The sequence below is a fragment of the Mesitornis unicolor genome, unplaced genomic scaffold (genome assembly GCF_000695765.1).
Source record: "Mesitornis unicolor isolate BGI_N332 unplaced genomic scaffold, ASM69576v1 scaffold13276, whole genome shotgun sequence".
Taxonomy (NCBI): Eukaryota; Metazoa; Chordata; class Aves; order Mesitornithiformes; family Mesitornithidae; genus Mesitornis; species Mesitornis unicolor.
In genome coordinates, this window is record NW_010190345.1 from 1 (window position 1) to 12,492 (window position 12,492).

The following is a 12,492-nucleotide window of genomic DNA, read 5'->3' on the forward strand; positions in this document are numbered from 1 at the left end:
GGTTACCCTGTGAACACTAACGAAGTTGCTGTGCGGTAACATAACGCTTTTCTACACTAATAAAAATCAGCTCTGTTAACAAAAAAAAAAAACCACCAACAAAACCCAAGCGAGCCTATACCCCCGCCCTTTGAAAAAAAACCCCGAAAACAAAAAAACCACAGGCCACCAAAACCAACCTAGTGTTGCAGATGTACACCAGGAGTCTGTGTGAGCTTTATTTCAAAAAAACTGTTGGCTCTGATTTTCTCACTTGTTCATTCTTAGTGATTTTGTTACCTGCTTTGATCTACTTGGGTTAGGTAGAAAAATCGGCAGGTTAGTTTCCTCGGTGTACTTCTCTTAAGGCTATTTCATTGGCTGGTTTTTGTCCAGCGGATGGTGGTTCTTTCTGTGTAGCTGACAGGGTGTTACGGAGTCTCTCTGTGAAGTCCCAGCGGCGTGGTGTCGATGTGTGGGAATGCCTGTGCCCTAGTCGATGTTTGCCTAGTTAACGCTTGGAAAAGGATGTGTTTACCTATGAGAGTGATGGATGGTTTTCTTCAAAGTTGGGAGAATTGAGACTTGCAAACAAAAGTGGATGGTGTTTGGTGGAGAAGTAAACACAGTAGAGGGGAGTTTTGCAGTCTTTCTGAAGAATGCTGCTTGGCTTTGTTGTTTCACGTTATAGCATGTAGTCTTAGTTCACTGCAGATATTCAGCTTGTTTTCAGTAGTGCGAAGAGGAACATATGCAACGCTGTGGTTGCTGTGCTGGAAATACATAAAATGGTTTGGGTTTTTCTTCCAAATGGGTAGTTCCTTGTACATAAAAGATTTGTGTGCTGCTTGAAGCAGATTTGTTTTTGCATGAAACTGTTTATCAGGTGATTGCATTCTTTCTTGTATTGTAAACTACTGTTTGACACTGCTAGATATGAAAGTATATAGTTGAATCCCTCTAATATAGGATTGCTTGTTTCTTGTAAAGGTTTAATGAAAAAAGTCATCTTTTCCTAAATGCATTTGCCATTTTAACACAAGTCTGAAGAAAGTGTAGTTGTATCTTTCTCGCTTGTATGTCTGTTATTCATGTCCTGGAAGATCTGTGGATATCTGCATTTGTTGCGATTCCCTCTGTTAGGGAGTTTGTGGATGGCTTGGTAGTAGTTATTTATCTTAAGTTCTCTTTTACCTGAGAAGGGCTTGTTTGGGTTGTGTGAGGAGGTGGCAGTTATTTGTTCTTCGTGTGATTCATTCCTGGATAGTTTTCCAAAAAAATCACAAATTTAGTATGAGATTATCTAGTAACAATGAAAGAGCAAGGGTTTTCCATCCCTTTCAATACAGAATACGTATGTTGCCACTTCAAATGTTTGGGTTTTTTGCTGAGTTGTAATCCCAGGAAGACCATTTTCCTACAGGGATGAAAAAAATGGGCATTTGATCAGAATTTGGACAACGACAGATTACAACTGAAATACGGTATCTCAGTGGGGAGTTCTTACTATGCTCTCTGTAGAGGTGACTGCTGAGATGTGGCTGTGAAATGTCACTTAGTTTTACCAGTTTGTGCGACTCCTGAAGAATTCTTCATGTGCAGCATTAGGGAGGTTTTCTGAGGTGTGGCTTTTCTGGTGTGTTGCTTTGTTCAAGTAAGAAGGTGTGCTGTTGGAGGAAGGAATATCATTATTGGTGGAGCAAAGGTTTGTTAAAATTCAGTGTTTTCAAGTATTCTTGCTGATTGCCTTTGGAAGAATGATTTGTTACCTGTTGATGATGGAAAGATTTGAAAGATTCTTTGAATGTTTTCTAGTTCTTTTTATATTCTTTGTGGAAGGCTTATTCATGTCTCGAAACCATACAAAAACTCTGCAATGCAATTACCAGCAAGTCATACCAGGATAAGGTATTAGAAAATACACTCTTACTCTTGTGGTTGTTGTATGTCACAGTGCCTTGTGGTGGTTGCAGGTTTGAACTTTCTATATATACAGTTCTTTGTGGACTGTTACTGCTGTTGTGTTGCCTGCATTGATTTTTGCCTCCATTTATTCTTTATTGCAGTCTAAAAGTTGGTTTTAATTGGTTGCCCACAGGATTGGCTTGGCTTCTGCTACTTGTTAAGAAAAAAAAACATCTGTCTTTGCAGGTAAGAGCCTTTGAATTGAAGCCTTCTTTATATGCATTTTGAGTATATCTTAAGAAATATTTGAAGCTTTTGGAATCTGTGAATACGTATCAGAACACTTATGTCAAATAAACTATAGCTAGTCTCTTTATCTGACCCCCACTGGTGATGGTAGTTCTGGCAATCTTGTTCTTGTAAACAGAATTTTCTGCCAAACTGATGTTTTGTTGTTTCATCAGCATGTGGTAGTCCTGGAGCACTCTCCCAGTCATTTTGCAATTTGTTGAAAGATGTAGCTACTTTACAGGCCACAGGTCTGCATGTTTCTAACTACTGTGGTTTAGAAGTATATGGTAACTGGTTCTAATTAGGTTTTGCAGCATTTAAAGGGATCAGATAGGTCCAAGTTAGCTCAGAGATTACTATCTTAATCTAACAGGTTGACTTTAGACTTTATTGGAGAGGAAAAAGAAAAAGGGCAAAACTGTAGTCTGCAGGTTTAGTTTTTGCCAGGCAGTCTCAGCCTGGATACTTGAAAATCCTCCTACAATGCCAGTGTTATTCCATTTCTTAGTCGTCGTCCAAGAATTGCCAAATAAGTTGTGTGTGTGTATCGCGCGGGTATTGTACTTTAGTAGTCCCCGGGAACTATGTTGAATCTTCTGAAATTTTCTTAACTTGAAAAATGCATACATCTTAAAAAGCTAGTCTTGTGTTTATATCAATTTATGCATGTGAACCAAATTCTGCTTACTTCACTGACTAGTGCATAGATGGAAGAAGTAATACTGTATCTTATATACCTTTTTTTTCCAGTGTGAGATCAATATTTTTAATGATGTTAGTGTCAAGACACATAAAAGTTCTGTAAAGGCTCAGAAAGTGAGTTGAACCAGCTTGGTTGTTGACAGCCCTTTACTCTCCATTCCTGATCTTGACTTGCTAATGAAGATGGCTTGTCATAGTACAGCTCTAGAATTTTGTTCTTCTGGTCTCCAAAAATTACACTAAACGCACAGAATTACAACAAAATCCCCTTTTGCCTCAAGGTACCTTTTTGTACAGGAAGAATAATAGGCAGCCTTAGAACACCTCTGACAGCCCAACGAAAATCACACCTAACAGATGTGTAGCCCATTCTCGTGTCTGATATTGCCTCTGCGTGTATGTCGACCTCACAAGTGAACAGTGAAGTATTTGAGCAGGCTATGCTTTTTCATTAGTTGAATAATTTGAGCGAGTGGTATTGACTCCTAAGTGTGTTTTGGAAAAAATTGTACTTGTGAGTGCTTAGAAATATGGAATTTGGCCCCTTTTGATCCTTGTGATTTTTCTTTAAGTCACAGAAGCAAAACTAATACTTTTCTGAAGCACTGAAATACTGAAAAATTTGAAGCAATTTTATTTTGAGTTAACAAAAGGGTTTTTTGCCAAAAATACTTGATGAAGTAAAGTCCTTAAAATTATTTTTATTCATACCATGCTGCTGTTAGCTGTATTGCTTAATAGCAAGCATTTGCTTAATATTGTGCTTGCCATTAACTACGCTGAAGTCATTGCAGCTTGTTTTTCTAGCAACTGTATGCCTAAGCAGCTGTTTGAGTGTTGGTTTTTTTTTGTTGATAGTGATTCAGTGGACCTAAATAGAATACCAAATAATAAAACTTCAAGATATCTCTTAACATTCATAATGAAGTTCTGAATCTAGTGCAAGACTGAGATAGTTGCATTATCCCAGAAGTTATGTAAATGTTCATGTGCTTGAACTCTTAGGAATTCTTTTGTGATCTTGTCTGTTAATTTGTCTTCTGGGCTGGATTCATGGAATCACTAGCAAATGCAGTTATATAGCAGGTGTCAGTTCTAATAAAGAATATACATTGTTCTAAACCAGCAGATCTGAGCAGAAATATCTTCCAAAGTCACCTCTGTTCAACTAAAGGCCGTATCAAATTGTCATCCCTTTTGCATTAGTAAGGAAATAACTGAAAGTAATCTCCCCTTTGACACAAGAAACTTCACATGTCTAGCTCTTGGATGCATAAAAATTTCTGAAACCTGTTTTTTTGTATAATAGATAGTAGAGAAAATGTAAGCTGCCTAGAAAAATTTGCTATTCTATTTTTCAAAGCATAGGTGCGAAAATGAGGATGCTTTTACACTGTTTTCTTGCCTCAGGATCATCTAATTAAAAAGCAGTCCTGTGGCATAATGTAGTAAACTTCAGTTTTACAATCTCCTTTACTATGACTTCCTTAAAGTAGGCAGAATTTTCATTTTCACTTTAGTTTCAGGGATTGCTGTCAATGTTAGACAAATTTAAAATTACAGAATCATTGAAAATTACTGCTGTTTTAAAACAATGCAAAAAGTCTTGCTTGCATGCTTTCTTAGATGTGTACATAGCATAGATAGTTCTTTCTTTGACCTGTTTTTTCCATGTGGGCCAATTATTTTGCTGTTGGCAAATGACTGGGCAATGAACGTTTTTCTCAAGTTAAACACGTCACTATAAGAAATAAATGCAAGATGTTGCTTTTGTTACCTTACCATGGAGATGGAAAAGTTGCTTTAAAAAAAAATCCTCAAGGCTTAGTGTACGTTCCCATTTCTGTTGCTGCCACCCCTTGTGGAGTAGGGGTTTTCTTAGCGGTATGTACAGCTCGATATTTTTTCAGACCTTCTTGTGTTCTCCTTGCAAGTTTCAGTCTCTTTCAAACCCAGTGAGGTGAGGAATCAGACGTTGGACTCACAGCAGCTAGAGCAGCAGAGCTTACCATGCAGTGGGCTTGTCTGCTGTTGCCTTGAGGGAGAAAGGCCCTCCACGCTTTCCTGGTGTCAGCAGGATGTAGGCCAGTGCCCTTTAATACCCCAATATGTTGCTTGAGTTCATTACTATGTAGGAAGAGGCTAGCTCTGGTTTATTAGGCAACAAAGCAAAATACCTGAGTACCCATGCAAACAAAAGAATTGCAGCTTCCTCCCCCCCCCCCGCCCAGTAGAACTGTTACTCTTGTTTTCATTAGGTACTGAATTCAGCCTTATGTGAAGTGGTTCAATTGTTGGAGAGTGGCTTTACCTAGTAGTTAAGTATGCATTCTAGGCGTGCCTGTAAAGTGATTGGAAGACCTGGACAGGCCAATGCTGCTGATTTAAAGATTTGACTGTATGCTGTGGTACAATACCTAGCTGAATGCGAAGTGTTGAGAGATAGTTACTCATTGTAGCTGGTCACAGCTTTGGCATATGGCGGAGTCTTTGATGCACAATCTCCAGCTGTTGCATTGTGTCATCTGGTTCATCCTTGGTTTCCAGTGCTTAGTTAAAAGCACTTGTATGTGACTAATGGGAGCCTTACAGGTCTTGCATACAGATGCTGAACTGGCTTGCACTTAGGAAGTCAAGAAATTTCAGAAATGAAGTGGCTCAGGTTAAACAAGGTGCTACTGCTGACTTTAGGATGAGAGGCTGACTTCTGAAATAGTGAATCATGCTAGTATCAGTAGAATGCTTTTAGTCTTTACTAAAAGTTTGTCAAGAATTAGTGAGAATTACCTAGTTTGATATTTTTCTTGAACTTCTGATATGTCTTGTCAGGATCTACTTGTTCAAAATTTCTATTAAGCTTCCACTAGCTTCCACTAACTTTCACTGCAGAGGTAAAAGTAATTTACTTCTGCCTGAGACAGATGGTGTAATATTAGATAGAACATCTGCAACTATTAAAAATTATACTTGTTTTTTTTAAGGTTGTAAAGGCCAAATATCTAGCTAGGCTATGCATAGATGTTATTCTAGTTTTAGATGAGGTCTGTAAAGTCACAAAATGTCTGGGGCTAGTTTATAACAATTAGCTAGCTTCTTGGTCACCTAGACCTCTTACCTTTGCTGGGAGAAAAATGCAAGATCAATATAACCTAGATAGTTCCTGTGAGGATGTTGTATGAGTCTCACTGTTGCTAGTTGTTCGTAATGGGTTTTCTTTCATAACCAAGCCACTGTTAACGCTCCTAGTTGTCTTCACCTGCAGGAGATAAAATCTGTCCCCAAATGAAGGAGAACTTTTTATTTCCCATAGGTGTGCAGAATTTTTCACAGTTTGCCAGGTACAGTGGATTCATACCAGTGTATGGTAAATTAATTTTGTTTGCTTAGCTTAAGTACTCATTTTGCTTACGTTCCATTAAATATTCAACCACTGATACAGTAGATCTGATTTTTGCTCTTCCTTAGGGTTTTGGTGGTTTTTTACTGACACTCGTGGGTCTTAGTTTGACAGTTATTTTGGAATTTCTAGTGCAAAATGTATACTGATTTTATTGGTAAATGTTTAATACTTCAATCTGTACGAAGTAAGCAAACATGAATAACAAACTTGGAATATAAACATGCTTAATCTTTGCAATATATCCTTAGGTGTATGTAAACAAATATAGTAGATGGTGTCTGTAGGTAATTGTATGGTGTCATAAACAGTAGTCTGACATAGCCGTTACCTTTTCTCATCTGCAGGTGTGTGTTGTTTCAGCGCAGCATGGCTGTGGTCATCCGCTTGCAAGGTCTCCCGATTGTGGCGGGGACCATGGACATTCGCCACTTCTTCTCTGGATTGACCATCCCTGATGGGGGCGTGCATATTGTAGGGGGTGAACTGGGTGAGGCTTTCATCGTTTTTGCCACTGATGAAGATGCGAGGCTTGGTATGATGCGCACAGGTGGTACAATTAAAGGGTCGAAAGTAACACTATTGCTGAGCAGTAAAACTGAAATGCAAAACATGATAGAACTCAGTCGTAGGCGTTTTGAAACTGCCAATCTAGATATGCCACCAGCAAATGCTAGCAGATCAGGGCCACCACCTAGTTCTGGGATGAGTGGAAGGGTTAACTTACCTACTACTGTACCTAACTTTAATAATCCTTCTCCTAGTGTAGTAACTGCTTCTACTACTGTGCATGAAAGCAATAAAAACATATCCACGTTTTCTACTGCCAATATGGGGACTGCACCTCCAAATCTTGGGAGTACCTTTGGTAGCCCAACATTTAGCTCAACTATGCCTAGCACAGCATCCCCAATGAACACAGTACCTCCTCCACCAATCCCTCCTATTCCAGCTATGCCATCTTTGCCACCAATGCCTTCCATTCCCCCTATACCTGTTCCACCTCCTGTACCCACATTGCCTCCTGTTCCTCCGGTTCCTCCAATACCCCCTGTGCCCCCTGTACCTCCAATGACACCTATGCCTCCCGTATCAGGATGCCTCCTATAAATCCTCCACCTGTAGCACCTTTACCCACTGGAATGAATGGGTCTGGAGGAGCAGTGAGTATGAACAGCGGCTTGAATCCATTGTTTATTGGTCCAATGAATCCTGTAAATCCTATCCAGATGAATTCTCAAAGTAGTGTCAAGCCAATTCCAATCAATCCAGATGATTTATATGTCAGCGTTCATGGAATGCCCTTTTCTGCAACAGAATCTGATGTGAAAGACTTTTTCCTTGGGCTCCGTGTGGATGCAGTCCATATGCTGAAGGATCATGTAGGTCGAAATAATGGAAATGGACTAGTTAAGTTTTTTTCTCCTCAAGATACATTTGAAGCACTGAAGCGAAACAGAATGCTGATGATTCAGCGCTATGTTGAAGTTAGCCCTGCAACAGAGAGACAGTGGGTGGCTGCCGGAGGCCACATTACTTTCAAGCAAACCATGGGTCCCTCTGGGCAGTCGCACCCTCCTCCTCCCCAGGCTCACTCTAGGTCCAAATCTCCCAGTGGACAGAAAAGGTCACGGTCGAGATCTCCCCATGAACAGGGTTTCTGTGTCTATTTGAAAGGTCTTCCCTTTGAATCGGAGAACAAACATGTGATAGATTTCTTTAAAAAGCTGGATATAGTTGAAGATAGCATTTATATAGCTTATGGACCTAATGGGAAGGCAATTGGAGAGGGTTTTGTGGAGTTCAGGAATGAAGCTGATTATAAAGCGGCTCTGTGTCATCATAAGCAATACATAGGGAATCGCTTTATTCAGGTTCATCCAATTACTAAAAAGGCAATGTTAGAAAAGATAGATATGATTCGTAAAAGATTGCAAAACTTCAACTATGACCAGAGAGAAATCCTCATGAATTCTGAGGGAGAACCAGGCTTGCCGAAATTGTGTGCGCATATATCTAATATTCCATACAATATTACAAAAATTGAAATCCTTCAATTTCTAGAGGGACTGGCAGTAGAAGAGAGCTCTGTACAAATTCTTGTTGATAATAATGGGCAAGGTTTAGGACAAGCACTGGTTCAGTTTAAAGCTGAAGATGATGCTCGTAAGGCAGAGCGTTTGCACCGTAAAAAACTGAATGGAAGAGATGTTGTTTTGCGTTTGATAACTCTGGAGGAAATGAGAGATATTGAGAGAAACCCACCATCTCAAGGGAAAAAGATACTGAAAATACCGATACAAGGAAATGTGACTGTGCCAGGAGCACAGAGCGTGGGTGGGGATGAGCGTGCCTTCTTGGGGGGAAATTCTAAAGAAGCAAACAACGGTCCTCCGTTTAATTTCCCTGGTAACTTCAGTGGGTCTGGCACATTTGGTCCCCCTCTACCACCACCTGCAATAGGTGGCTTTCCTGATTCTAGAGCAGGAATACCTGCAGTTGCAGCTAGCAGTTTACCTGGTGGAGGTATTGAGGTCCCAGGCTTTGCAGGTGGTCCTGGTAATTTGAGTGGACCAGCAGGTTTTGCAGGGGGTCCTCAGACTTTTGGTAATGGTCCTGGCAGTTTAAGTGGACCCCCTGCCTTTGGTGCTGGTCCTCCGGGAATTGCGAGTGGTCTCGGACATTTAAGTGGACCTCCAGGGTTTGGACCTGGACCAGGAAATATACATATTAGTGGGCCCCCGGGTTTTGGAACAGGGTCTGGGAAGCCAGGACCAACTGTTATTAAAGTGCAAAATATGCCCTTTACTGTTTCGGTGGATGAAATTTTGGATTTCTTTTATGGTTACCAAGTGATCCCCGGTTCGGTGTGCTTAAAATTCAATGAAAAAGGCATGCCCACTGGAGAAGCAATGGTTGCATTTGAGTCTCGTGATGAAGCTATGGCAGCTGTTGTTGATTTAAATGACAGGCCTATAGGCTCCAGAAAAGTAAAACTTGTGTTAGGTTAGTTGTTAATATGAAATAGTTGTAGAATAGATATTCTTAGTGCTGTGATAAATGCATCCGGATTGGTTTTTACAGTTTTTCCAGGATAGAACCTGTGGATTGTTTAAATTGTAAAACAGATTGGTTTTGATAAGACAGAGCACTGGGTTAGCCGCTACATAAGGAACACTGCAGGGACAGATGCACAGTGGATTTTCCTGTACAAATATGTGGAGAAGCTAGAGAGATTCTTATTCATCATAGAAGTTTGGTAAGCTCTACTGAATACAGTACTTATCAAGGAATCTAGATTGGTTTTATGTAGTTTCGGATAAGGGAAATAGATGAAGTCAGTGAAGCTCTTAGTGGGTGCTCTTGCAAGCCATTGTAAAATAGATTGCTATTCCTAGATTTGGTTAAAAGCTGGCTGAATTTGCTTTGTTTACAGGTCAAAGCTTTGTTTAAAGTCCTCATTTTACTCTGCAACTGAACGAATTTTCAGTGTACACAGATTGTTTTGTGTATGTATCTTTATTTTTTCCAAGATTCTCACTGTATGAACAGTTGAATTATGCCCATTACTGATGTGTCTACCAAACTAATTCCTATAAGTATGAGCAGAATCGTTCTGTAAAATTCAAGCTGTTCTTTGTGGAATAACCTTTAGTTATTTATATATTGCAATTATAACTGTGCAGAATAAGACTTTTGCCACAAGTATAGCTAACCTCAAACATTATCATATGAGTTTTATAGTACACTTATAAAACATTTGCAGTAGAAGTAACAACTTGAAAATACTCGTTATTGTTTAAGTAGCTTGATTTGTTAGGATTACATGAATCAGTTGGGATAGGATCTTTTACACTAGTTGGATATTGATGTTGTATTTCTTATGTATGTCTCGAACTCCTTACATAGAGTCTCTGCTAAGAGAACCAAAGTGGTGATTATTAGTAGAAGACTGGAGTCCAGCTAAAGTTTTAAATTAGTTTATATATGAAAGAAACTTTTATCTTCAGCAACTCTGTTGTGAATTACTGCTATGGTTGAATTCAGAGATAACATTTATTTTTCTCCAAAACTTGAAAATGTGGAGTTTACTATATATTTTTGCAATAAAGTTGTGCTGTTGTATTTGAAGCCTGTAAAGAGTTGCCATTTTCTTTGCAAAACCTTCCATGGAAAAACGGAGAATTGGAAAGGAAGTAATTACACAAGTGAAAAGTAGAATTCTTTTGGTTCATCCTTGCTTGGTTTATGATAAATTTTAAGACTTGGGCATTGCCTGAAAAATCTTGCTATTCCCTGCAAATCATTGTACTTAAACATAGCAAACTTTAAACTGTTTTGGTTTTTTGGACAAAGAAAAACAGTGCCTTTTGGTGTTGCATATCATGGAACACTGAAGTGTATGGTCAGGCAAAATTGAGAGATGCAAGTGGCAACAGTTTTATTCATGTGGTGTGTAGGAGAGATTTGAAAACCTGTGCAGCGCTGCATCCTGAGAGGATTTCACAGTACAGGAATGTGTGGAAGGATTGTATAAAGGTGTACTTCAATAAAGAGGCGGTCGCATTACACAGATGCTTCTGTATTTCATTAGCATAATTTTGTTTTGACAGATTACTAGGTGGTCCCAACTTTGGAAAAGTCATGTGATTTGTATATACTGTTTAAAATTAAGCCTCCTGTTAATAAAACTGTCTGTCTGAAGCTTCATGTTATGCGTTTCAACAGTCTTTGGGAGTAATGTTTCAACAGCAGATCTTTGGTTTTTTTGGGTTTTTTTGGTTTTTTGTTTTTCCTTTGAAAGTCTGAAAGTACTCTTGCTGATGTCAGAAAGATGTGTGATTAGGAGTCAAGCCTTTCAGTTTATTTTGAAAATTTTGCTCTTTGTTTTTTAAACAACTTTTATTAAAGTTTCATACTATATTGGAGTTATTTGGGTGCTTGTTTCTTCATGTTTCACATTAGAATAAAATTGCTGAAAAGGAAAACTTGGCTTCATTGTTCACAGAATTGATTTAAGATATTAGTGTGTGTTGACTTGCGGAAACTGGTGATAACTGTTTTTTCAAGTTCAAATTAATCACAACAATGCTTGTCTTGTTGTGGAATGAAACTACAGGTGTCTGGAAGTAGATACACAGCTATGCGTTACTGTCCTTTGATTTCATGTCTCTGTTCTCTTGGTAACGGATACAGGGTTCTTGGTGTTTGTGTTAGACACAGTGTATGCTGCGAAACATGCTTGTGTGCCTGTTCCTTTGGACTTTCTAAAAGTGCAGGTTTGTTTTGGAAGTCTTTCATTTTCTGATTCTTGATTTTCTGTATGGTCTAAAGATGTTTAAATGCTTGTCTGAAAAAAGTGCAAACCAATACAAAAAGCCATTGGTGTTGGGAACATTGGTCTGGATGGAATGCTTAAGTGGAGGATTTGGGGTGGGGAAGGGACACTTCGTCTTGCCAAGCAGTTGGTGCTCCACATCTTTTAGCAGAAGTTAGTAGTAAGTTAGTTAGTAAATGTCCCCTCTTCCTCAAGAGTAGCCTCTTGGAAAAAACAGGAAGTCGTAGCATATTTAGAATTTCTTTGTGTACTATACACAATACAGCTGCCGTCCCATATAGTTACAGTTGATCCTTTAAAGCATATACAGGGAAGGGTTCATTATCAAGTGTCATTTGCAAATATAAGAAGTCTTCTGCAACACCTTGCTTTCATGTTATAAGCAGCCTTAAACTGCATGTCATACTAAATTATGAGGATTACATTAACAGACTGCGTGGCTAGATTCGATGAAGTGGCTTGTTTTGCACGTGTTTATATTTGTGAACAGACTTAAAAGTAAGAGGTAGGACCCTTGAGGTCCTGTCTTGAATGTGGAAGGTATATAACTGCCCTTGTGTACACACCTCAAGGCTGGCTGCTAACAAGAGGTAGCAACAGAAAGAATTCTCTAATTGACACTGCTCAAATTTGCAGTTGTTTTGGCCTTGATGCTTTGAGTGTAAGATACTGACATCCTGCTTAGCCTCCTTGGAACAATACAGTTGGTGACACTGATATCCCAGTTTCTTCAAGTTATGGAAAGAACGTACTTGTGTTTACACAGCTGGCTAAGTTGGTGGTTTTCACAGAATCACAGAATATTAGGAGTTGCAAGGGACCTCGAAAGGTCATCTAGTGCAGCACCCCTGCCAGAGCTGGATCACCTAGACTAGGCGAT

The 12,492-nt window shown here is 39.2% G+C and overlaps 1 protein-coding gene across 1 annotated transcript; it reads left to right on the forward strand.

Moving 5' to 3' along the window:
* The first annotated feature begins 2,051 nt into the window (after positions 1 to 2,051).
* On the forward strand, positions 2,052 to 11,262 carry RBM12 (RNA binding motif protein 12). Its single transcript, XM_010186380.1, is given in 3 exon segments — positions 2,052 to 2,130; positions 6,622 to 7,370; positions 7,373 to 11,262. Coding segments are annotated over 2 exon segments (2,640 nt in total). The 5' UTR covers positions 2,052 to 2,130; positions 6,622 to 6,643; the 3' UTR covers positions 9,286 to 11,262.
* Positions 11,263 to 12,492: the final 1,230 nt, after the last annotated feature.